Source organism: Athalia rosae, chromosome 1, assembly GCF_917208135.1.
Source record: "Athalia rosae chromosome 1, iyAthRosa1.1, whole genome shotgun sequence".
Taxonomy (NCBI): domain Eukaryota; kingdom Metazoa; phylum Arthropoda; class Insecta; order Hymenoptera; family Athaliidae; genus Athalia; species Athalia rosae.
In genome coordinates, this window is record NC_064026.1 from 6,146,643 (window position 1) to 6,173,275 (window position 26,633).

Consider the following 26,633-nt stretch of genomic DNA (forward strand, 5'->3'; position numbering starts at 1 on the left):
CAAACGACAGCGTTGGAGGGGATATGAAGAATATACACGTAGGACGACAACGAATCGACTGACTCGAGGGAATGAAGTAAGAAAAAAAAAAAATAAAATAATAATTCTCAAATAATTACAGGGAAAAAAATCTATCGACGAGTGCAGTAAAAGCGAAGGGAAGATGTAATTTTCTCACACAATTTCTCATTTACGACGTAAGAGACGGCGACAAATCAAGTTAGGTATATATATGGATGGATAATAACAGGTGTATATATATACAGTGTAGATATGTATACGTTTTATGTGTACGTAAGTTATGTACAAGAGATTCGAGGGGGGCTTAAGTATATTAATCTGGAGATGGAGCCTATGCCCCCCTCCCCCCTACGTCCCGCACCCGGTTGTAAATCTTTTGGAAAAGATAAAATGGTAATGTCGCGACTAAAAAGTTATTTAATTACCGGTATGTACAAACTGCACCTTTGCCTTTTCGCTCTAACGGTGGTGTATGGGATATTATTGGCTGAAGGGATGAAATTCGACGCACATACGATAACGTGATATTGAATGTGTACTTCTGCCGCTGATTATATTCGAAAAGAAAATTATAAAATATAACAGGTATAGAACGGCCTGTTAAAAAAAAGTGAGAAAACAAAACCAATCAAATCAACATTCAATTCTCTCGAGCCTAGATAATTGTACACATTCGTTACGACGCACCAAAACGTTGCATTGATAAGTTTCTTTTTGTCGAAAGTATTTTCTCAAAATACCTAAAATTTTGTCCGCAGTTATCACGCGCAGATTATTTTTTTTTTTTTTTTTCTTCAAATTTTCGACGCACGTTATTTATCGCAAGTCTCGATCATCTCGACGCGTGTTGAATTTATTCGAATTACTTCGCGCGTACGATTTTTCTTTTTCTTTTTTTATCCCGCAGCAAAGATCCCATCTTCGGATCTCGGCGCGGTGGTGTTACGGGATTTGATTTTTGTTTTTTGTTTGTTTTTTTTTTTGTTGATATTTTCGGTTTCTGACGTCGGATATTTGGAGAACGCCACGCGACTCGGTACTGGTGGCTCACGTGCTACCCCTGTCAACGTAGCAGACGAACTGATTCCGATTTCCCCGCGTTGGCGCCCGCGGTGGAAAGTCGCGGAGGTTCTTCATCTCGTGTATATCGCGCAACGGTTTAATACCGCAACGCGCAAGCTCTGCAGCTTAACACGGGAAAGCGTTACGTGTATCGCGCACGGAGCCACCGAGGATAGATATGTAGGTACACCGCGCTTTATGCACTGTCGCGCCTTCACCGCGACGACTGACGCGCGGACGGAACCAACGAATCGGATCTTCGATTCTTCGACGACGTGCACCTGCACCCCCGTCAAAAACGACTCGCGGTTTACCCAAAAAGTTCGAGATTGTTTTCCTCTCTCCGAGCGACTTTTCGAAAAAAGACTCCCTTCTCTTTGTAATTCCCGCCAAAGTCGGGGGGGCGGGGGCGGGCGGGTGGCTCGCGTCGTGCGATATTCAAGGATGCGGAGGATTCTCGGACGACGGGGGGAGGGGGGGTGTGACGGTACGGCGCGCTTGAAAACGGAGGGACAGGGCGATGATCCTGTATGAGGAATTTCACTGAAAATTCCCAACATAACATAACGCGACTGGACTCCGCGCTGCGCACGTTGCGTACGCGCGGGGTCAGTTTAATGAAGCTATGGGATCTATGGTGGTCCCGCAGGTTTAATTAACCAAGGTTAATCCTATCAAATTAATTAATCGCCACTACAGCTGCGACGGCTGTATACGCGCCGATATCACACGCCACGTACGACACGTACGTACATAGCGGGGATCGACTGATGCGGAAAACTGCATTGTCCCCCTATATCGACGAAAAACGCCGATGTATACATTTCTGATGTATTCGCGAGTTTGACGAAACTTCGCTATTTTTTATTCCTATTGTGCGAAAGAAACGGATCCGGTGTGAGAAAAAAAAAAAATGAATAAAACAATAATTCGCTTACTTTAGAATCTCGCTGCGTAGCGTGTACACGTTGAAAAGTGAATTGAATAAACGAGCTTTTCAAAATTCCATCAGCAGCCGCGGAGTGACACATAAGTTCGCTTCGTACGATGATTTAATTTCCGCATAATTATTATAGTTTCTCGTACACAGTTATAACGGATATACCCTATACATTTGTGCCGCACTTCGCCGTACACCGTCTGTTACGCGGACCGCACCGCGCGTCGCTTCTATTGTTTGCAGTGATAAATGAAGTAGGTGGTACGCCGTTTCTAAGTACCCCTCCCCCCGCGTACGTCCGCGTACCTCAACTCGAATCTCGCTACAACAACCCCGAAGCAAAAGCTGAAGCAAAAGCGAACTGGCTGGAGGGCGGGCTGGTCGTTGTTCGCTTCGCAGATACATAGAAACCTGGTAGCTATACGCACACGTGTAAACCAACGTTGGACGAACGATCATATAACGTGCGGGTTTCCCGGTGCACGCCGCGCGATATATTGTTTCCAGTTAATTCAATGTTGGTGAAACTCCTCGCGTTTGCCTCGTTTTTCTTTCATCCCTTCCCCCCCAAACGGGGGGATGTACATACGGCACAGTTCGTACGTACGATATCTGTAAGTTAGTACAGTTGAGCGTAAACTACGTGTGTATCTCGAAAAGTTCGATTCTAGCAAGCGAACGGTGGCATATGTGGGGGCGCACAAACTGCCGCTGCCCCGCGTGTATCCTTTATCCTTTCGGTCGGTCGGCCGCTCGCTTCCTTTTCTTATCCTCGCTCTTCTTCTCTCGCCGGGGGTAGCGTGTACCGCTTTACCGCGCGGTATAGAGCCGTAAGAAGTCGGTGTAAGAAACGAGAGAAATTGAGGACCGCTTATGAGAGAAGGGGCAGTAAACTCAGCCGCGCTATTTCAGGGCTTCTCGGAGTGTCATGTACTTGTGAAACGCGCTACTGTCCCTTATATATACTTATATACCAGCGAAGAAGAGGAGGAGACGACGCAACGACCCGCGGGTGGCCCTGCACCTCGTTTTCCCTTTCTTTTCACTCACATGTGTATCGCACGCACGTGCACATTCGCCCGGCATTGCTCATTCGGATATTTTGGAGAAAACGAAAAACGAAAAAATAAAATAAAAAAAAACAAAAAAACCGTCCACTTCGCGGCGTCCGATTCGACTGAAATTTATGTATAACGCACGTTCACGCACCGGCGAGGGATGCAGAGAGAGAGAGAGAGAAAGGAGTTGGGTCAGTCGGTCAACGCGCGGCAGATTCAGCCGTAGAGAGATCAATAATTTCGCAAACATCGGGGGGTTAACGCGTGTCACGTGTGAACGTAACGTGCGGAATTCGAAGGCTATCCTAATATGAGATAACGACAATATTAATTGGCGAATTTTCGTTTTTTCATCCGACCCCCGGTCGTGGGGAACTTGGGCCCGCCGAATATCGCGATCGCGCGCAACGTGACGTTTCACCTACGGAGGAGAAGCGAGCGCAAGCTGGGGGGGAGGGGATCCGGGGTAAAATTGGTTGTCCCTCGTACGTTCCCATCAATTTAAAAATGTACAACTGTCACCCGCAGCCAGGGGATACGCCGGAACCCCGTGGGCAATCGATCATCGCGTACACCTACCCGCCGCACGAATATATATATATAAATTTTGCGGTTGTCTCAGCTGGATGAAAAAATACATTCCAAATATCTTCTTTGTTTTCTTTTTTTCTCTGTTTTTTTTTTTTTGTTTAGGAACGAATCAACACCGGCGCGCACCCCGGGCTACGAAAATCCCGAAGTTTTTCCGGATCCTCTTTCGTTGTCCGGGAAAACTAATTTCATAACCGAGAAGAGCGAACGAAGAGGTCCGACGGAATTTTCACGAGCCGAGGATTCCGCGAGGATTTTCTTAAAACTGTTCTTCTGACAAATTGCGCCCCCGTAGATCTCGGAACAACCTATAATACCACGGTAGATAAAGTGAACGTAAGTAGCGTCGACGATACACTTTTCCTACCATTGTTAAGAGTCTAGTTCCGTGGAGATATTGGCGCTCGGTTTATCGGGTTAAATCCGGGTCTAAATTGAACCCGTAACAGCCGTACACACATACGTCGTACCTACGTATACCGTATAGGTGTATCGGGTGGTGTGTACGCCGTGTCCGCGGAGGCGCGGAAAAGGTATCATTTCAACGAGCGTATCGCAAGTTATTACCTCTAAACCAAGGTGGGTATATATGTATAGGTACCGTACGGTACGGGAGTAAATTTTCCGCCCGACTTGCCGCCCCCGCCCCGTACGTGTGTGTACACCGCCTCGGAGAACAACCGGGCTAGATACCGCGAAAACGTAGATACGTACGTACGTACGTCCCGAAATCTACGTTATTACGTTTTCCACGTAAGCCGCTCACCACCAACAACGAAATCATTACGTCGCACCTATGCGTATGAGGCGTAAGAAGATACGGAGTAGAAAGGAGCCCTCTCCAGATTCTAATATCCGAGCAGATACGATTCAGCGTAAATCTGATTCAAAAAAAAAAAAAAAAATGGCGATGTTTTGGAAAAAAGAAATTTTCGATAAGGGCGAAGTGGGGGGGGGGGGGGATTCGACGTTGACTCCGTTTACAGTTGTTGAATATCCGTAGCCGATTCCGCGGAGTTTTTTTTTGGGAGCGTGATCGTGAAAATTGAAGAAAAGCCGAGGGTTGTAAAGTTCCCGTTGCGGCGGATTATCGGAATTTTTATTACAATCATTACCGTTATCGTTACTATTATTCTTCGGCGGGTAACACCGGTCGAAAAATCGTGATCTAAATCCGCCGCGGCGTGCACCGCGCAATACACGGCCAGTGCAGCATCAGCGGTTATTTTTAAGAATCTCATTTTCCAGTAAACTGCGGTTTGTATTATATAATGCACCACGGTTACGGGGATGAAACATTTTCGCATTTTGTTACGAAACCGAGAAACCGTAATACGGGCTTTTCCGTCTCAGCGTTAAAGTCGAAACCGTTGGAAAAAGCGTGAATTCACGATGTGGTTCGCCGTTACGTTCCACGCGGAATTTACTTCAGAGGCCATCCCGCGTACGGGGATAACAACGACGACGACGACGACGACGACGACGAGGATGAGAGGAGAGTAGGAGCGGAGATGATCGCGCGGGGTGCAGGTACGCCACCTTCGAGGGCTTTGCGACGCGAGAAGAGAGAAGACGGCCCGGACGAGTTAATCTCGTATTTTTGAGCCTCTGGCTGTTTCCGGTCTCCCGGAAAAGCTCCCGCGCACAGCTGTACGCGTGGAAATATAAATTCGGTAGAGATGGGAAGGCAGGAATACGGGAAGGAAGGAAGGAAGGAAGGAAGGAAGGAAGGACGATACGGATCTCTCTCGGCTCTTCATCCCGGGGAGCTTAACCATCGGAAACCTGGACTAGGAATAGCCCCGCAAGGTGTATCGTCGTCGTAGTACACACGAGAGAGAATCGCGAGCGACGGAGACGGAGACGGAGAGCGGAACGAGGGGAGAAAAAGAAAGAGGCAGAGGGTGCAACGGGAGGTCGCGGCGCTCGGCGCCCTCAACCCCTCCCACTTCGGATGGTGTTCGAGCGACCAGAAAGTGATGAATTGCTCCGGGTCGCATCCATCATTGTCATAAACAGGGTAGAGAAACGGCGCAACGCGCTCAGATAATCACCTAGCGCCGTAGTCTCTCCGTACTCACCGTATTATATTTCTCCTAGATACTGCGGTCGGTATACACGCGCGGCGAATGTGCTCACGGACTTTTGGGTGTCGTAGTCGTAGTCGTAGTCGTAGTCGTAGTCGTCGTCGACGCGCCATCATCGCCAGCCGCGCGACGATCATGCCCTAGAAAATGATCGTTTCGTAACCGCCGCAAGGGATACCGACGCGTCAACCCTTCGTGTCGCTGCACCTGCTGGGAATCCGGAGACATTTTCAATTCGCGTCGTGCGAGTCCGAATTTCGTTGGGAGGCCCGAGAACAACGAGGTGGATATACTCGGAGAGGTTCATTTTTCCGGTTAATCTTGTTCGGTCCGATTGAATTCGTTGTTGCATCTGCGTTCCTCGGCCGGTCAAAGATCTTTGTTGAGGAGTTTGGAATATTTGACGAGGGTTAGACTCGGCGTGATTTCGGTAGACTGGGAACGCCCCGTGGATAAACGATATTCCGTATGTTTTCTTGACCCTCGTTGACGCAACAATTTCGAAGTTCGCTTCACGACTAAATTCGAGGAAGAAGGGTGCGTAAGTTGGCATTGATGAGACCGATGAGTTTCCCCGTTCATTAATCAAGCGGAATATTGACTTTTTCGTTTTAATTGGATAAACACACATCCCGTACACCGCAGTTATATTTAAAACTCGTAACGACCGTGTTAAGAAGACGAGATGAGAGGAAAAATTACGCGCTGGAGAGAATTTGACTTTCCTTTTTCTTTTCACTCCCGACGCGATGCGTAAACTTTTAGCCTCAAATTGAATTTCAACTTTTGACGTTGTAATTTGACCAGGTCGTTCCGCGTGGTTTTTTCCACTTTTTCCCCGCAGTTGTTTTTTTTTTTTTTTCTACTTTCCTTATCCGTCTCAACCGCGAGTTCGTGCACCCGAGCTGCAAGGATAACTTCGAAGCGAGTGAGGGAAATTTTTCTCCCTTCAGCCGCCACGCATAAGTTTATGAAGTAATTAAATTATTAAGACTCACCCCGTCGGCACCACCGCCGCCACCGACCCGGGTGGTGTTCCGACCAAATTTTTTTTTCCACCCCTCGGCGCAACGTCACAACCCCCGCCGATACTTTCGCAACGCGTAAACCGACCAACTCGCAATCCCTGTCTTTAAACACAATTATCAATTAACCAACCCGCTTCTCGCTATCGTCATCCTCATCATCTCGTTATCGCCGCGAGAGTATAAAAAAATATTACAGTGTACATACCGAAGAATTAATTATTAGGGCGAAAATTTAAAGGGTGAATAAAATCCGCGAAAGCGTCCAACGAACGTTGGCGGGCATTTCGTTCTTTCTGAAAAATGAAATTGAATAAAAATAATGCAGGTTTCAAAGTGTGCCAGTTTTTATTTTCGAACCTGAGCGCGTAATTTATGAATATGTGAACCGTGCGGAAGTGGCGGGACGTTTTGTCGGATGTAATCGTGTGTTCCGCGTGGCTGTTATATCTGCGCGATATAAACTGTTTGAGAGGGTAGTAACCGGGGGGAGGGGGGGAGGTTGATGCTGCATAGCGCAACGTCCCACCAGGAATCAGAATCGATAGAATTTAACCGAGTCTGAATCCTCGCATCAACGTTCACTCATCCGTAGTGAGATTGGCTTTATTATTTACCAGCGATTCCATTGTTCGAATCCCACCCCTTTATGGAATGGAACATAACGGCGAAAGAGTGAGGGTGGGTGAAAATCGTTCGTTCGAACAAAAGGAGGGGGGGGGGGGCGGGGGAGTAGGAAAAAAATCCACTCTCGCCCGACAAAAAAGTCAGAAAATGAAAATTCGAAGCTATTTACAACGGGGCGGATATCGGTCCGATTTTCGCATCCCCCCAAAAAATTTGCTTCACCCGTTCGTCACCGGGATTAGCTTCCGCAGGCGCAATTAAAGTCCCACATAGCCACGGAAGGCTTCCCGAAATTTTTCCACTCACCGTATACGACTGGGGCAAAATTCGAAACTTTATTTCCTTCGTTCATTTTTACGCTTTTCTTTTTCATCTTTCGACCGTGAGAATTGTTTTTATCGTTTTCATCCCCCTCGCGGTGTTTATCACTCGATCGTCATCGCGCTCCAAGTTATCATTGCCATACGTATATTACGGTATATATACGTTATATTTTCCCCTTGGGCGCGAAAAAAATATTCCAATATGCAGTTGGACGTGAGAAAAAAAAAGAGAACGATAGAAAGAAAGGAAGAAAAAATAATTTTCAAACTAGGATCTCGCATCCTTCGAGTTTTTGTTTTTGTTTTTTTTTCTTTTTTCTAAACGTTGGGCGTGAGACCGCGTAGCGCGCGTCATTTGGGGGGCGGCGTTATCCTTATCTTAATGATGGAAAGGATGATCGAGACTTTGTATCGGCGTAATTAATCTGAGTCATTTGTAAGACGGATTTCAGCTGTTACGAGACGCCCGTTATTATTCGTAGTAAATATTTCTCTCCGTAAACGGAGGCGTCGAACGACCCGGTCACCTATACATACGCACACGCGCACGTAGGTGGCCCCCCCGTCTAATATTTCACCTTTTATTCGGCGTTATTTCGACGCTTAACGCGATATTTGCGTGTAGATGGTGTAATTGATGATTTGCGTTGTACGAAAGTTTCCTTGGTACTTTTTATTTTTTCTTCGCTCTAATTCGTATTCCTTTTTTTCCATAACGTAATTTTTACTCCCTCTACGCTCTTCGTCCGCCAAAGTATCACGATTTTAGTCACGCATCGGCCGAATGTAGCACAGATACGGAGGATGGTTGATCGACGGATTCGATCGAAATCGGAAAAATTCATAGATTTATTTCGCCACTTTTCTCAACCGGGATCAACATTTCGTCTCGCAAGCGAAATTCGAAATAGGCATATTTTGACGTCATTCGCCGAAACGTAGAAACGAAGAAATTTGTGCGTACATATATAGATTCAACCGCGGAGCAATAAAATCCAGTTCTCCTTTCGCGGTGAGATTCGCGGGACCACCCTCTTAACTGCATGTGGCAGGGTTATAAGTACAGCTGACCACGCGAATTCGTGGAAGCCCCGAAGCCCCGAAGAAGTCCCGCTCCGATCCCCTCTCATCCGGCGAAGGCGGAGGAGGAGGACGAAGAGGAGGAGGAGGAGGAGGAGGAGGAGGGGAAGAAGCACGGAGACGAGACGAGAGAGAGAGAGCAGAGAGCAGAGAGCAGAGAGCAAAGTGGCAAATAGGTAAAGAGTCGTTGAGTTATCGATTCGCAATTCTGCACCGCCGCGTACACGTTGTCATGTAAAACGGATCGGGGTATGGAGGGATGGAGGAATTTTGCCCGTTTTCAGCCTCGCAGATCGACCGGAAGTGCCTGTACTTCCGACGGGTTAAGGGGAAGAGAAAAGAGGTTAGAGAAACGACTATGACTGACTGACGCGTTACGATCAACCAAAAGAGACCCCCAAGAGTGAAACGCGCCGACGGGGACACTCGACACGGACGATATGTACGTGTATCTCTCCTGTACATGCGCTCGCACGTATATACCTATCTACATTCACACCGAAGCGGGTGTACGCCACGGAAAATAGGCACGTATAAACGCGATTGCGATTCCTATCTTATTTCTCTCACCACTCGACCGCGTTCCTATCCTCCTCCTCCTCCTCCTCCTTCTCCTCTTCCTTTCCATCCCGTACCATTCTTCTCTACATCCCTACTCGAAAATGATCGTCGAAAAATGTTTCGCTCCACGAACGCGTGCGAATTTAAAATATAGAGACGAGGACGAGGAGTCTAGAAAAATATCGAACCGCGGGGATGATATCCTGGATCCGGATTTCCGTTCCACCGAACACGACGTTTCGTATTCGCGTGTTCGGAATTTCGTTGCGATTCGAACTTTTTGGGCGACCCGGTACGCGGTAAGTAGGCTGGGATTAAAGGTGTCCCTTGAGCCGGGTGGCGATGCAGGTTGAGGGTTTTGTCATCGCGCAATTCCAGACGCTGCAGGGTCGAGAGCGGAGGAGGGGGGGATTTTGTTCTAATGAGGTTCCCGGCGCTCGCGACCTATTTCTAGGGGGTTTCGCAAACCGGGAACCACGAGCTTTGTTCAACTCTGTAACATTTCTCACACAACCGAACGAGATTCCGTAAACCTGCGTGTGTACTCTGCTATGCGACTGTGATACAACCGTAATGATAATCCACAGGCTCGTTCGTGAGAGTAACCAAAATTTGTACCTCAGGTGACGGAATTTTTCGCCGCGCGAGCTAACGAAAAATGAAAAAAAATTTCTCGCAATTTTTCGACCAGAGAAAATAAAAGTACGCGGCGCGTTGAAATTTATTCGAAAAATGCACTCGTTCCGAAGAGGTCAAAAATAGAGGAAGAAAAAAAAATAGGAAAAAATAAAAAAACGTAGGGACGTAATTATTGGGCTCGTAGCGAGACGACATTTTTCACCGTTAAGGGACTCGCGTTACATAAAATGCAGAAATTGGGCAGCTCGCGCGTCACCGACGTCATATTTCGGGGCAGGTTCGGACATTTTCCGTAGTTTACAACCCCCGGCTGGCGCGTTAAAACAAAATCAATATTTAATTTCGTCGAGTTTTGTTCGCGGCCGACATCAAGAGTAGGTTCAAATTTCGGCGATCGCTGTACGTACGTACGTACGTACAGCTACCGCGCAATATGCGTAAAATTTAATAAACTTATATCCGAGCGTACGAAAAATTACCTACGGCTCGAATCGAGATTCGCGCGCGCAGCCGACTGCCCGTTGGTGCGAACGGGTAACGAAAAAGATTGAAAAAAAAAAAAAACAAAAAAAACGGACAAATTGAATTTTTTTCAATTTTCATTCCATAACTTTTGACCAAGCGAAAATCTCCTGTCCGGCGAACGTTGTACGCGCGTACGTCGGACCGCGACACGTCGCGTTACACGTTATACGTTTCGCCTCCGATTCTCCTAGATTTCGGGGTGGAAACTATAGGTACGGAGTTAAGTACGCCGTGTCCTCCAGCCTCCTGGAATACGTCAAGAGGTACGTTCCCTCGCTAATTAGGGATCTCTGCCGAGTTTCCTGTGATTACATACGTATACGGTATAACCGCGCGCACCTGCACCCTCGCATCCCCCTTCCCCTTCCCCGCAAGGATCCTTCTCCTCACTTATTTGCTTCGTAACGAGCGCCGAGGCGACGCCGGCAGACGAAAGTTTTCCAGAGGACAACGTGTCGTATCACCTCCCTCCACGATTACACCCCGATATCACGTGATCGCCGGATATCAGGTACTCGCCGGGATATTATACTTTTAGCTAATTATTGGTGGTCGAAAAGATGAATAATAATCGAAAGAGAGATGAGAGAAAATAGGTGATAATCAATTTTCAAAGATGTGGATGGATTCGGGCTCCTCTCCTTTCGGAAGTTCTGCGTAATCGTTCGATTCGCGGCGAATATAACCCGCGCTCACATTACCCAACGAGCGTTGATTAGAAGGGGTGTGGATGGGATCGATGATAAGCAGAAAACAGCTACGGCGTGAATTCCAATTTCCATCAACGGACATTGGGCGGTAAAGAAGAGGTGAGAAAGGAGACGGGGTTATACGACGGTCGTGCAGCCCTTTCGTGTACCGGTTCTATAAATCCAGTGTCGATTTTCGCCCGGCCGGCCAGAGTAGCTGGCGAAAAAAAGGTTCTTCTAACGTCGGTATACCTATTTCCGGACGAGGGCTGTATAGGTAGGTAGGTAGGTGGAAATGTATGGCGTGTATACCGGAGCCAAGGAGGTAGAGAGAGAGAGAGAGAGAAGAAATCTAATGATCCGGATGGTCCGATCGGTGACCATTGCCAACCGCAAATGAACCCCAATGCCGAAGGAGCTGCCGCCGAGTCCAATCTCCCTTCCAATTGAGTGATAAAAGTGAAGGAGGACTCTTTTTCAATTAAATTACTTATACACACGTATGAACTTACGCCCTATATACATATAATACACGTACATACACCGCCCTTCCCCACATCCGCATCCTCGTCGCCCCGGCTGTCGCCCGCCTCGTCCTTTTTTTCATCTCTTTTTTTTTTTTCTTCTTTTTTTATTTAGTTTATTTTCTTCGCCCTCGGGTTATCGGACGGCGCATCTGCCGCTGCCCTTATCAAAGGGTGCGCGGGGGGTTCTACGTTCCGTAGGAGGTGAGGGTCAGTATGGCGTGCAATCGAGTAAATAGCCTCACCAGAATCTCCCGTCTTACTTCTTCCTTGCCTTTTTCCTCCTCTGCTTTTCCCTCCGTTTCGTTTTTACTCATCCTGCATTATTTCGGTAGATACGCGCCCGAGTCTCCGCCTCGACGTTATTGAGTTCGCGCATGCAACTTTGCCGAATGGTTTTTCGCGCGTGGCGATACATTTTCACGAATTTAATATTTATCGAAAATGTGATTGCGGCTGGTAACGCGGGCTGCGGATTAGCCGCGAAAAAACGTCCGCCTTCGCTCGTGTACGTAACGCGTACGTACCTACCTGTACACGTTTTCTTACCCATACAGTTGAGAAAGCGTTAATAATGTGAAAAGTTTTTTTAGCAAAAACCGTAGCACGATACCCGCGGTATGTATACGTGTACATACACAGCGCGTGGGGATATGGATATATTGTAAATATATAGATATACACGATGCGCACTTGCTCGTATATATACTTTCGTTGCAGCGCATCTATATTATATGCGAAAAGTTTTTCTTACGCTCATGACAAATTGCACCCGCTCAAGTTTTATTGTTCTTCTTCTTTATTTCCATCTTTTTCCGTCCCACTTTTTTTTTTTTCTTTTTTTTTTTTCTTTCTTTTACGTTGTTGCTTTTCGTGGCTGCGCTATTTCGCTATACGCGATTCGCTCTTCTCTCCCCCATTTTCGGCAATTATTATCTAATCCCGAATCTAATCCCAACATATTCCGAAGGAGACGTCTCGATTTCTTTCCTGTTCGGAAAAGCGAAAGATTTGCCAAAACATGGATACGAGTAGGTGCCCGTGTATTTTTCAACGTATACGTATACCTTGACGGAAGATTTCAATTTTATTTAAAAGTTTTAATAACCGCTATTCGCGAAACAATCAACGAAACGATTCGAAACGAGGAAACTTTTTTCGCGAATTCAACCCCTCGGGCTCGGCCTAAGTTTTCGCTTATGTACCCGCAGCTATATCCATGTAATACGTACATACGTATCGAGGTACGTATGTAACACGTAATAAAACTGCGGCCCATGCACCAGACTGTGGCGAAAATATTATTTCGTCTCTTTTCCTTTAGTTTTTTTATTTTTTTTTTTCATTCTTCGAAAGAGACGCGAAACCGTTAATGTTTGACCAAGTGCGGTGTGTGTAGCTGTATAACACCGCGAAAAACTTGTCGATCATTTTTACCGAGGTATATATATATGCGGAGAGAACTGCTCCAGACGGATGAAAAATAAAAAGCCAGATGAACGAAGAAAAAACATTTAGGTTCGGAACGAAAATAGAGGAAAGGCAAAAAGCGAGTGATGAAAGGAAAAATACTAAAAAAAAAAAAAAAAAAAAAAAAAATGCAAAGCGATCGCTCGGCGCCGTTCAATTACTCTGTAGGGAGCTTTCGCGCCGGTTGCGTGGACGTTGTCAAAGGGTAAGGAGGTAAGGGAGGTCAAATAAGGGAAGAGGATTTCACTCGCTGGCGCGGTGCAGCTATCAAACCCCATAAAGGTTTCAATCAAATTGAAAGCGAGTGGCGAAAGAGGCGGCGATTTCGAAAAAAGAATTTTCTGCGGGTACGCGCGGCCAGCAGCTCCGTTATATATATATATTCGAGCTTGATTTTATGGGGGTAGAACGGAGGGCCACGCGGTGCGCGTCGATGATTAGAAGTGGATGACGCTAATATCGGGAGATCGATGCGATGAGCTCGGCATTTTATCGCTCTGTTCTAATTTCCTTCACCTCGTCGTGTCACACGGTATGCGATAAAAGACGGAAAATACGATAAGGGAGACAGAGAAAAAAGGAAAATCTAGGGCGACGTTCAGAAATTACTGTAATCCATTTTATTTTTACTTGTTTTCCGTTTTCGCGCTGCACCCGTAAACGGCGAGCAAGTCACGCGATGCATCGGCAGCTGAGATATACGAAATGATGTAAAAATCTCCGAGGAGCGTTTCATCTGAATTTATCGCAACGTTCGGGTCGCCGGGCTGCTGCCGCGGTCTGTTTCCGCACCTCGAATCCAATTCCCGCAAGATATATGAATATAAACAGAGTTTTTTGGTTTATTTCTTCCATCCTCATTTTTTTTTTCTTTTTTTTTCTGGTTCTTTCCGTTCTCTAATTTATTTGTTTCCCAAACTTAACTCGGGGCATCCGTACCCGCGCGTTGTCGAACAACAAGATAGATGTACTACCCGCCAATCCGCTCACCCATTCGCGTACATTTTCTCGCGGAATTTCTTCGTATAAATAATATCCGAAACGTCCGGAAAAATGGTGGGCTACACCAATTTTTGCCGTAAGAATTTCGTCTAAAAAAAAAAATTAAAATAAAATAGAGTGAGAACGAAAGAAGGAAAAAAACAATCTTTGAATTTGGGAAAATTTTCGAATCACCCTTATTGTTAGACGAAGACCGACGAAAAATTTCACCATGGGAAATTGTTTCAAGCAAATACCCTTGAAAGGGTCTAAAAGTCTGAATGGTTTCGAAATGGGAGAGGAAGTTGAAGTTGGTCATTAACAGCTTAAGCCCAGGCTTATCGTTAGAATGAGGTGCGCGGGGAGTAGTCTTGTTGATTTTCTTGTCCTTTTTTTTTTCCTTTTTTTTTTCCTTTTTTTGAATTTATCTCAGAGAATTCACCCGCCAAATATAAACGCAGGAGGAATATTTACCTGGCATGCGGTAAGATATTCTTATTAGAAATTTTCGAATTCCTGCAGAGAAAATTTTCAGATTTATCGGGTGCGTGACAAATAGCTTCGGTGGGTAATAAATGTGTATAGGGTGAGCGAAATGTTTTCGATGGGGTGGGCTGCAGGGTGCGTTTCGGCCAATATATAATCTCATGCAATTAATACGAGTCGTAAACTCCGTGCAACGGCAGCAGCAGCAGCAACGGACGAAGTAAGATTTTAACGTTACCAGGCGGGCCGGTTTTCCGAAGAAAATTATACCCGGATATTAAAAGTAGAGTCGCAATTCCGATATTATTTTATCCCACACCACGAGAATTTTCGTAAATCTTTTACACGGCGCGGAGAGCTCCGGTCGCGGAGGCCGCGCGCGCGCGGCGTAGCAGGTGGCCGAATCTCGCAACGAAAATGGAAACATTTGTAGAAACGAAGAAAGTGGAGAAAAGAAAATAGAAGCGAAGGGGAAAATTAGTCTCCGAAACTACTGGAAGCCGTAAAAAGAAGCTACGACGAGATTAGCTCGCTGAATTTCGAAGGTTTCGATCGCTATTTAAAAACGTAGAAAATTGTAGGCTGCGGATAATCGAGAGGAATTAGTTCGCAGTTCCTTATCTCTGTAAAAAAAAGTCGATCCTCGCCCAATTTCTATGCAAAATAAATAGCCAGTTTTCTCTCTCTCCCCGATTTAACGTCCGCGTATTTCGGATCCCGTGAGGGGGGGTGATTGCCTATCGAATAAAAAACGATATCCATAATCGAAGTTTGGATCGTATCCGCACGATGCTCTAAACTGACCGGCGAATCGCTTGTTAAATGAAAAACATTCCGGGGCATGTCGGTAAATAATAAACAACGCATTAAACATTTCCGAGTCGAGAAGCGAATGTATTTTGTAAGCTTTAATATCGTCGTCGGGTCTTAAAAACTTCCAAGTTTTAAGGACGCGTTGATAACAGCGGAAGTTGAATCGCGAGAGGTGATAGCCGGGCCCGTCTTTCCATATTTTCATCAAAGCAGGAAACGAGATATATATATATATATATACATATTATATATTATATATATATATAAAGGAAGAGGAGAGGTAGGGGGAGAGAAAATGGGTTCGAGGATAGGGATTTCCAGGCATCTTTTGCAGCGAGGAATTTTCTTTGCCGAAGAATAAACCAACCGACCGACCTGCAGCCCTTCGTTAAAATTAAATATTGATTTTGCTTTCAACGCGTCTCAAGTCCAAAGCCTCCCTCGAAAGCCAGAGCCTACTAAGAGCCTAACTATTCCTCCCCATCCTTCCATTATGCCGTATACCATTTTACGGAAAGACCCCGGTCCCCCCCCTCCTCCTTTTTAAACGGCATTTCTGCATCGCGATGATAATGTCGGGGTATAAACTGCTCACCTCGCGTAATATCGTACCACATTCAACGCGCAACGTTCCGCGGCTAAAAGTGTACGATTCCGCTGTAAACTTTCGCTGCTTTTTCTCCGACTACACGTAGGTACAAGGTGTTTCGTTGAATTTAAAACACGGGCAAATAGTCGACGAATTTAAAATTATTCGACAATACGAGGGAAGGTATATTATCTTCCCGCCACCACGTCGGCCTCGAAGGGGTATAGGAAAAATAAAGAGAAAGAAAACGGGAACGGGAACGGGAAATCAATCTTGGCCCGGAGGGTTTTAATCATGGAAGTCGTCGCTCCATTTCCCGTATGGGAGTAGATATATATGTATATATATATATGCAGGGTATACCGATAACGTACGGAGACTTTGGTCCACCATAAAAATCCAAATGAAAGGATTCCTTCGCGCGAAGGGTAAAACATCGGAAGTGGCAAATTGGGTGGAGGAGAACTCTCTGCGGGGAAGAGCGTGTGCCTTCGGGATTTTCGTATTGTATGTATATCGGACACGCTTCGATTATATATTGTTATTCCCTTCGACGCGCTGCCGTATTCGTTCCGTATCTCCATTCCTGGTTTAGCTATTTTTTTTCCTCCTCTCATTTCTCCTACTTTTCCATCATCCTCGTCGTCCTCGTCGTCGTCGTTCGCTGTGCGTATTCAACGGAAATCTATGGATATAATAAGAGCGGAAAAATATGAGGGCTGCAAAAAAAAAATATGAAGAAAATATAAACGCGCTATTCGCGTTCTCCGCGATGCCGACGCGTTTTCTACCGATCCGATCGAACCTGATGTACGTCGAAGCTGCTGAATAAATTCAAATTTTTTTTTCTCAGGATAAATAACGTGAATTATTCAATCCATGGATCAGGACTCGCGTTCCTTTCATCTTCGAGGAGCGGGCTTGGAAGAGAAAATAAAAGCAAGACGAGAAAAGAAAAGGAGAATCGAAATCGAAGTGGAACCAAAGTAAATATTTGAACAAACGACAAAACAGCCGCGCACGTGGCCAGGACGATCAACCTGCACCTTATTTCTCGTGTTTACGCTCCATCCCGAAACCATTAGGAAATGCACACAATTCGATCCGACCACCAACTTTACACCCAACTGCCCCGGTTCCGGAATCGCATAAAAAATCCCTCGGGGGTTCGTTAAACGAGTCACCTTGTCAATCGTACTCCCCAACTATCCCTCCGTCTGTCCGGTACAAGCATCCTCGACTGTTTACCGCTCGGTTTACGATCATAGAAAACAAAAAAAGAAAAAAAAAACAGGCAGGACGTGAGCGAAACGAATTCTCAACTTTATATGCGAAAGATAAACCTGCAGGAAGAACAGATTCATAAAATGCATTTAAACGGCTCGCTAGTAGCAACACAGGCGTAAGGGAAAACACGTTAATATATTTATATTTAATGTGGGATTCATCCCTGTTTTCATTCCCGCGTTCGGGGTGCCTAGCGCGGTCGGAGCATACTTTCTGCAAAGTTAGCGCGAAGACGTTCGTAAATCTTAACCTGCGGTGCACTTTATACTATTCGCAAGGGCTTTGTGCCCCGCACTTGTGTGGGTAGGTTTAAGGGATATACGTGTAAGCCAAAGAAGGGTCAGGGGGTTGGAGGGGTGGAGGGAGGGGGGGGGGGAAGAAAAGGACGGAAGGAGAGTCGGTTCCCTTGATTCCCAGGAGTCGTTTTTGGTATAACGATACCTAACCGTTACGCGTGACTGCAACGTTATACCGTAGGTATACGTACATACATACATGTATATAAACCCTCGAAGAGTTGGAGTTACGTCGTACGCCAGAATCTTTCTTCTCCGCCACTTCTCTAGTTCTAACCCTAAAATACTATACGCACGCGACAAGTTGTCTATACTTGTATACCTGTACGCTGCAGTCTACGAAAACTGTCCTCTATAAGGCCTCCCCCGCACGAATGCCGTTAATTGCTTCGCCTTTTCGTTCAATCAAACGGGCGATAGAAGTCCCAAAAATAAAAAAAAAAAAAAAAAAAAGCGATAAGAGAAAAGAAATCGTAGGTACAGATGGGGATATCGCAAAAACAATTTTATCGAAAAAAATGAACTCGGTATCCGAGTCAAAAAAATTTCATCCGATGCAGCGTACGCAGCCGGTCTACACCGAGAATTATTTCAGCAAATGAATTTACAATTTCCATGCAGTGGCCGTTTCTCACGGCTTTTCATACAGGTGAAAAAGATAAAACGAACTAATTCCCGCACGGTAGGTATTGTACCGGGGCAATTTTCATCCAATTTTTTTCCTATATCCTATTTTTATATTCGTTCATCGAACTGCACACGCTATAACCCCAACGCTCCGTACTTCTCGTTCATTTTATTTGTGGAAAAATTGCGAAATTGTAATTGAACTATGGGAAACACCCGGGGGGGGGGGGGTAAAACGTAGTAGTAACCCAACCCGACGTAACGCAACGCGACGAGGAAAGCTACGTAGGTACATACCTACCCACCCACCCACCTACGTTCGCCTTCCATATGTATAGGTAGGTACGCGTACGCGTACGCGAATACACGCACCCGCGCTGGCTGCTGTGCCTTGATTAAGCATCGACTGACCGCAGACCGTGTACCAATATGTCACACATGTACGCCCGTACATATGTAACGTATATAATTGTACATACATATATATCCACCCGTATGTACTCGACGAAATGCAGGCGGAAGAGCTCTTTTCCCCGCGCCACGGTGTACGAAATCCACCCTTGAACGGACCCTTGGCGTATGTGTGCGTACGACTATACGTATGCGTATACATATACGTATGTATAAGCGTACACGGTCCGGTTGAAATTTTTCTCCCATATATCCAACCCCGTAATTCTACCAGCCCTGTACACATATGCCCGGCATAAGTAGCGTTGTATAGGGTGCCGTATACATAAACCCCCTCCCCCCCCCCCCCCCTCGCGCGTATGTTACAAGGGTAGAGAATTTCTCTCCACCGCGGTGTACGTTTGTAGATGTAGCGAACGCCCCCCGCGTACGTAAGTCGTGCGTGTGTGTTACGGTTTTTATCGACCGAAACAACGTCCCTGTACACGTATAGGTAAATAGGCGCACGTGTGCGTTGGTCTCTCTCTGTGTACGACGTATATGGTATGCCCGAAAAAAAAAAAAAAAAACACGAGGCAAAAGGTAAAAAAGAAGGGAGAAACGAATGGAAAAAGGAAAAGGGCGAAAACAAAACACAGTAGTTCATTTCGCGCCCCATTCGCTAACCGGGGCTAACTAAACGCCGGCTTTACCGACCCGGTGTATGGATTTGCGCGATTCGTATACATATGTACACTAGTAGGCGAAAATCTACGTAAGTGTAGCGTTGTACGGGAGATACCTGGCACTCGCACACACGTGTAGCTAGTTACACGGGGGAAAAGGGTGTAATCAACGAGTAGATTTTTCGTTGACCCACTCGTCCCTGGAAAACTTATCGCTCTCTACGTTCGAACGAGGGTCCGACCACCGTCGCGGGGCTCATGAGTGCGGAGACAATGAAAAAGTGATTCGGACCAGAAAACGAACGAAAAGAAATGAAACTATGAGACGACCGACGTTGCGTCGTCTTTGAAATATTGAAAAAATGCCAGACGATCGGATTTTCCATCGATGGGGGAAAAAACAAAGTCGATTTTTTTTTTTTCGGTTCGGTTTGCTTCCTCGATTACTGCGATCGGTCGAGCTTTCTGTGACCGATATCGTATATCTGTACGACTTCTCATATCGGTATGCACCTATACCGTTTTGCAGTTCGCGTTTAAAGTGGCGAAGTTCCGTTTCAAAAAAAGGAAAAAAGAATGTGACGGATAGCGCGGTGAATGTTTTTCAGCCGCTTTCTATAAATTTCCTGTTTAGGTGTCGATCGATGCGATTCCGCAAACAATTTCCTTCGCCCCGCAAATCACTCGCTCTCTCCATTCTCTTTTATCGCTCCGCGAATCGAGAGGTATCCCGGTTTAGCGACGATTTAAAAAAATTGCCGTTCTTCTTTCAACCACCCCGAAAAATATGACGTCGACGATCGAGGAAAAAAAAGAGGCAAAAATCCATAAACTTTCGCAGCCAACGCCGCGAATTGTATTACGAATTTCTACGCGGAGTCTATTGTCCCGAGTCCGCGGGAAATAATAACGGAGAATATCGTCGTGTTACAACAATCGCGGACGATAAATTCGACTCGAAACTTGTGCGGTTTGAAAATGTACCCTGCAGCCGGTTAAAATGTATCGCGAATAACACGGCCAGTAGATTCGAACAAAAGATGGGTACAACCCACCCTGGCAATATTCATCGGTTTTAGTGCGGCTTAACCTACTTTTTCGCAAATTGTACCACACATGCGAAGACGTCGCGTTGCCGGAAAACTATCCGGAGAAATCTGTCGCGTCGCAATGGTGAAAGAAAAAAAAAAAAAAAACAAAAACACGTACACAGGTAAAGCTAGTCAAATATTATGTACATACGCGATATGTATTTACGATAAAATTTTCACAGCAACGACGTCGCCCGACGTAGCTTCGAAAAATCCAACCCCCTCACTGCCTAGAGATAGTTCCGAAATTTCACAGAAAATTTCCACCGACTACCTCTGAATTTCTCACTCGCTGAATAATATATATATATATTCCTCTCTTTCTCCGGGACACGGCACCGCGTTACCCTCCCCCCTCCACCCCCGTCCGTGCGGGTAAATTTTGCACTAAGGAAATGCCCGGTCTAATGCACGTTACATTTGCACCGCGTACGTACACCTACCGGCTACAGAATGTGGGGGGTGGGGGGTGGGGGGTGGGGGGAGGGAATAATGTACAAGATATACGGAGAGGTTTTGGTCTCGAGTCTAGAGGAAAATCTAGACTCGAAAATACAAAGATCTCCGTACCGACCTACCTACCAGCCAACCGACTACGTATACCTTCGTTGTAATTATAACCGCGGGCAGAATCTTCTCCTCTCCTACTCCCGTGGAGGGTGTGCGTTGTATCGTATATACATGCATCCGCGAACGGACACGGAACACATCGCACCGTGCACACAAGGGCGTTACACACAAGTGGCGAGTTAATACAAACGTACACCTAGGGTAGACGAAGGCGAAATTGCGGGTGAATTTTGATTACTGTAACTGTAAGTTTCCACCGGCTAGGTTTACGAATATTCTACCTATACGCTCGTGTTACACACAAGGACTCGACCAAGTTCGGGAACACTATGCACTAATTAGACAATACTGGAGGGATTTCCGTCTGGCCAAGTTGTACGGATGGACGGTGGGTTGTTACTGTCCGACTCCCGTACGTCCGGAGTAGGTGAGTACAGAGTAAAGTCTACCCTCCGCGTGTCGAAAGGCAGCAACTTTGAGTTTTTCGATCGCATAATCCGTTGCACTCGTTTCGCACTTTTCATGTTACGAGGTCGAAGTTCGATTCCGGTGCCGTATGCCCTTCCCTTTTTCTTTTTTTCTATTTTTTTTTGTTCCGGTGGAGGATGTTAACGACGAAACTTCGATGGAATAGAAAAAAACAAAGAAAAAAAATAAAAAAAAATAAAAAAAACTGAACGAATTAAAACCGTTGAGCGATGAACTTTCGTCCATTAAATTTCTGCAGCGGTATAACGTTTGTCCGATATTTTCTCTGGAATTTTTCTTCAGACTGCATGTTTTCCAAGAAAGTATAAACGACAAGGTCCAGGACAGCTTGATGGAATGTGCCGAGTGCAAACCTAGTGTACAAAGGTGAATAGAACGAGAACACCTATGTATACTATAAGTACTTGGAAACGTGGAAACTTCTCTTCGGAACAAGACCTCCGAGATGGGGCCAATTAGAGAGACACCCTTATTTCAGCGGCGCTGCACCACCACCACCACCACCACCACCACCACCACCACCGCGCTACTTCTCCCTGGAATAAAGATACTTTACTCACTCACACCTAAGCGGCAAAGTTACACGTATTGCACACGGCGATACGGTGAACCATGTACTTCCTCTCACGCGTTACACAATATTATCTATGTGCGGCAAATGGGTGTAGTCTGCAGTCGACGCTTGATGACGACGATATCTCATCTACCGGGTGCGCGATTTCACGGCTCATTTTCCTCAGCTCACCACCACCACTCCCTTCGTTCGTTCTAATTACCGGGGTTAAACGATCCCGCTATTTATCGATAGTTTCTACCGTCGGACTTGAAAATATGTACAACGAATTATATATAGAATTGAGATAGAATTACGTACAGACGAAGGAAACGCTCGCGTGCTCGAAAAGGTACTTGTATTTATACGTTCGATTCCGGCTTGTGTACGTAAGTATGCTTAAATCAAGATAATGGCAAATATTTCACACTAATGTAACGGGTGGATGCAGCGAATCTAGGATTGTATAGGGCCCATGGGAGAAGGAGGCTCTGGCTTACCGGCGACCATCATCTGTATCAATATAGAGGCGATACCCCCAATGACTGAACGAGGCGTTGCAACCCCCACCCCCCCCCCTGCATCCCTCAGAACCGACAGACATTCATCCTCCTGTCTGCCACGAGCAGCCGTATAATGGCGCAAATTATTGCTCGGTGTCGCTGCGTTGTACAGTCGGCGTCAAAAATTGTCGTATAAAAATTTCAATTTGGTTCAAGGGGAAAGAAAACGTCGTGGCGGCATATCCCTTGCGCCGAAGTTACGCGTTACGTCGGATCGTCGGTGTCTCTTATCTCCGAGGTCGGAGAGGTGCAGGTTGCGTTAAACTGAAACTCGTGGTTCCGCATACTAAACGGGGAAAAGCGCCACCCCCGTTTCTTACTCCACCCATTCTTACACCCTCTGCCTTTGGGGCGCTTCCGCACCGAGGCGCACATAAGCTTTCTCGACGCGCCTTCTATTCATGTGGCTTCCTTCGGCAGAGGGCTACCTCTACACCTTAGGATATTTATCCGCGTCTCTTTGTCAGTTTCGCGCGAATACGCGGAACCGGAGCGTCCCTCTCGAATTCCACGACGAATAAATCGGCGCCCTTTATGCGAATATAATCGAGGGATAATCATCGCCCGAGAGGCGAGAAAAACTCGGACTCCTCGTCGTCGTCGTTTCCTTCGACGATTTCGCACGGCAAATTTCGAACAGTTCGAACATCGAGAGTTGGGGAGTTATTTTTTTTTTCTTTTTCCCTTACCTTGTCCCTGAGCATGTCTCGCACCCTGGTCGCCTGGCTTCGGCTCCTGTGCAGCTCGAGTTGAAGTTCCAAGCACCTCTCTTGCCAGTTCAGTTCCTCCACGGTGCTGGTGTACCCGTCGAAACTTTTGGAAGCACTGTACCCGGGCCTACTCTCCTTGTCTTTTTTCGGCTCACTTCTCTCGGCGAACAATCGATTCTCCGCGGCGAAATGCAACCTCGTGTTTCCCACCTGATTTCCCTGCGTCGAAGTGTTCGTACCGCAGGTGTTCGATCTACCGGAGAACGAGTAGGTCCTCTCGAAGTGCCTCGACGGCCCGGAGTCGAACGGCGACCTACCCCTGTTCAGATTCTGTATCTCGTGGGCCTTGTTCTCGAAGCTGGTGGGGCCGAAGTCGGTCTGCGCCCCGAAGGTTCGTTTCTCGGCGTACTCGACGTAGCCGCTCGGCTCCGACGTGAAATTGTAAGGGTTGCTTTTCGACTTGTCCTTCAGTTCTACGTAACCCGCACTTTTCGCGGTGTCGGCAAAGTTCTTGTCCTTTTTGAACATCAAATTCGGAACGTTGACGTACGGCGAATCCCTGAAGTGTATCGGGCTATTTTGGGGGCGAGGGGGCGGCGTGGGTCCCTGACGGTTACGTCGAGGCAGGAGTCTGGGACTTTCGGGAGTTCCGCTCGCCTGTGCTCTGGTGCCCTCGGAGCCACCCGAAACGCAGTCGTGTCGAGCCCCGAGCCTCGGGCTGCAAGGAGCGGAATTAGATCCATAGTCCGACGCGAGCCTCGCTATGGGGTCCAGAATTTGGGACAGACGTCGCGACGGCTGCTGCTGCTGCTGCTGCTGCTGTTGCGCGGACGAACCGCGTATTTCCTCCATATTATTATTTATCTAATCGTTTCGAGGCTGCGGATGGGTCTCAGCTCTCGAGACGACCTGCGGCAGCTCAAGGTACGTAAACGTAACCAAGCCGACGCAACTCTGACGTATCTCTCAGCTTCATCAAAATATTTCATACCGCAACATGGTTTCAATTTTTTTAATAATTACTCACCCGTGACTTGATTTATTTATTTATTTATTTTTTTTTTTTCAATAAACTTGTTTGTCTGTTTCACCGTCTGATGAGGTAATCAAATTAGAGAAGAGCAAGACGTTATCGAGTCGCGGTACACCGGAGACGACGGGTTTGATAATTTATTTTTATTATTACTCGTAATTTTAGCACCCTGATGACGACGTACGTCGAGGTACGACGTTTTTGCACTAATTTTCTCGGCCGGCACTAGCTCCTTCTGCACTCCCCCCATTTTTACGAACGAACATTTACATTCTTGATTATACCGACGCTGCTCCTGTAGTAGTGCGAGTAGGACCTGCAGGTTACATTCTACGGTGAACATTTTCACTTCCGTCTTCTTCCTTGAACTGATGATGATTAGGCTGCTGCTGCTGCTGCTGCTGCTCCTGCTTTTGCTGCTGCATTTGTTGCTCCCTGTAACAGAAATACGATATACACGCTAAAGTATCACACAAGCGTTATACAGGTACATATATATACACCGGCGTATGTAATACATGGATAGGTGGAAGATACCTGTTTCTTCCGTATATACATACAACATTCTTGAGCTAATCTCAACGGTTTTCCCTTGATGCGCGTCTTAAAAGAGCCGTTCGATGATACACCGACATCCTAAGTAAGGTTCTCGTAGATTATACTTACGTACGTACGTACGTATACGAAACGAGTATATAAGGGCATTCGAAATACCAAAGCGTTGAAATACACCTCACTATAAACGAAAGAAATGTGACTGATTTTCTGAAAATGAAACTTTTTTCTTACTCTCGTCTCTCGTCTTATAGGTGCGAAGCGCGTTAAAAATTCTTTTCACAAGTTTATTATACTCGGAACCATTGTACGATAATTTGTTTGACGTGAGACGAGTGTCGAAATCGTCATCATCGCTGTACACCTATACACGTATACGTATGGACGCATACTTTGGCAGCACGTGCGCGGCCCTGGGACGTAACCGAGGTACTTTGTGCTTCGGAAGTATCGCGTACGTACAGATCCCCTAGCTTCGCGGTGTGAAGTTTTTCTCCAGGTATGCGTAGATGGGTACGAATGTGTGCGGGGAGTATAAGGTCTCGGATATTAACTCGAGGGAGAGAGTGTCTGTTTGCGTTACTAAATTGAAAGCTGTAACTCTTTGGGGTGTCTCCGTCACTTTTTATTCTTCTTATTCTTATTCTTCTTCTTCTTCTTCTTCTTCTAGCCTTCCTCTCGAACAGCGTGGAGAGGCAACGCACCCTGCACCGTCACCACCATCGCCAGCGCCATCAGATTCTACAGTCGGCTTTAAAGTTTATTTTAAGGTTGGAACACTGAAAAGGGGCAAGATGAAAAACAGGATGCTTACAAGCCGAGTGGGAGTAATCCTGCTCGGCAATTACCCCGTGGAAAGAACCGACGACGAGAAAAAATTTCGAGAAGACGAAAAAAAAGGAAGGAATTACATTTGTCCGCAGTCCAAGTCTGCGAAACTATTCAAACGAATTGAAATAAATTAATATTCATTGAGACGCGAGAGCGATGTTGTTGCCGTGTCCCCTAGAAACATTTCTATCCATCTTTTCATCGAGGGATTATTTTTATCAAGAGATTGCATTCGGAAAGGGCATAATAGCTGTGCGTATACGACTATATGTAATACGTATACACACCTACGTTGTTTCGAGAGAAAACAGTAATTATACAAATTGGAGCAGACCGGAAACGAATCCTCGCTAGAAATAACACCGCCTCCAATTTTAAACTGCGACGACGACTCGCGCTGTGCGACGTAGACCCTTTGATCCTCACTGTCTCAACCGAACCGCACATATATTTCGTCTTTTTCATTCCACGTAATATAGCTTTTACTAGTTGCTTTAGTTTTCGTATACCAAATTTTATTTCATACACTAGCGTTGCGCCCCCGTTTGATTTCATTCGTCGTCTACATTTTTGACCCGTAACTTTTTTTTCAATTTCACATCATTATACTTCGCGAGCACATTGAGGGTTTTTTTTTATCGATCTACGGATTTTTTCCATCGAGATATCCTTGATTTTTCACTTTTTAGATCAATAAATTGGGGATAACTCGATCAATTGCATAAATAAATCAATTTGGCTTTCAGATTCGGATTCCTGAGGTCAAAATACGTTAGGAAAGTGTCGTGTGATCAATTTTTAAAATACTTCATTTTTGACCCCAAAATCGAAAAAACTCCAAGGGGTACCCCTTTGGATTTT

At 46.1% G+C, this 26,633-nt stretch overlaps 1 protein-coding gene and 1 long non-coding RNA gene across 3 annotated transcripts in view; one reads left to right on the top strand and one right to left on the bottom strand.

The window, feature by feature from the left end:
- On the top strand, positions 1-25,913 carry LOC125501127. Its single transcript, XR_007278642.1, has 3 exons — positions 1-76; positions 3,775-4,008; positions 25,612-25,913. It is a non-coding gene; the product is annotated as an uncharacterized LOC125501127 (long non-coding RNA).
- LOC105688580 (uncharacterized protein CG43867) overlaps positions 1-26,633 on the bottom strand; it is a 58,123-nt gene that overhangs the window by 24,974 nt on the left and 6,516 nt on the right. For both annotated transcript variants that reach the window (XM_012405042.3, XM_012405017.3), the window contains exon 2: positions 23,333-24,821. In XM_012405042.3, coding sequence (XP_012260465.2) covers positions 23,333-24,205 — 873 coding nt within the window. In that variant the 5' untranslated portion in view covers positions 24,206-24,821. The remainder of the gene's footprint in view (positions 1-23,332; positions 24,822-26,633) is intronic.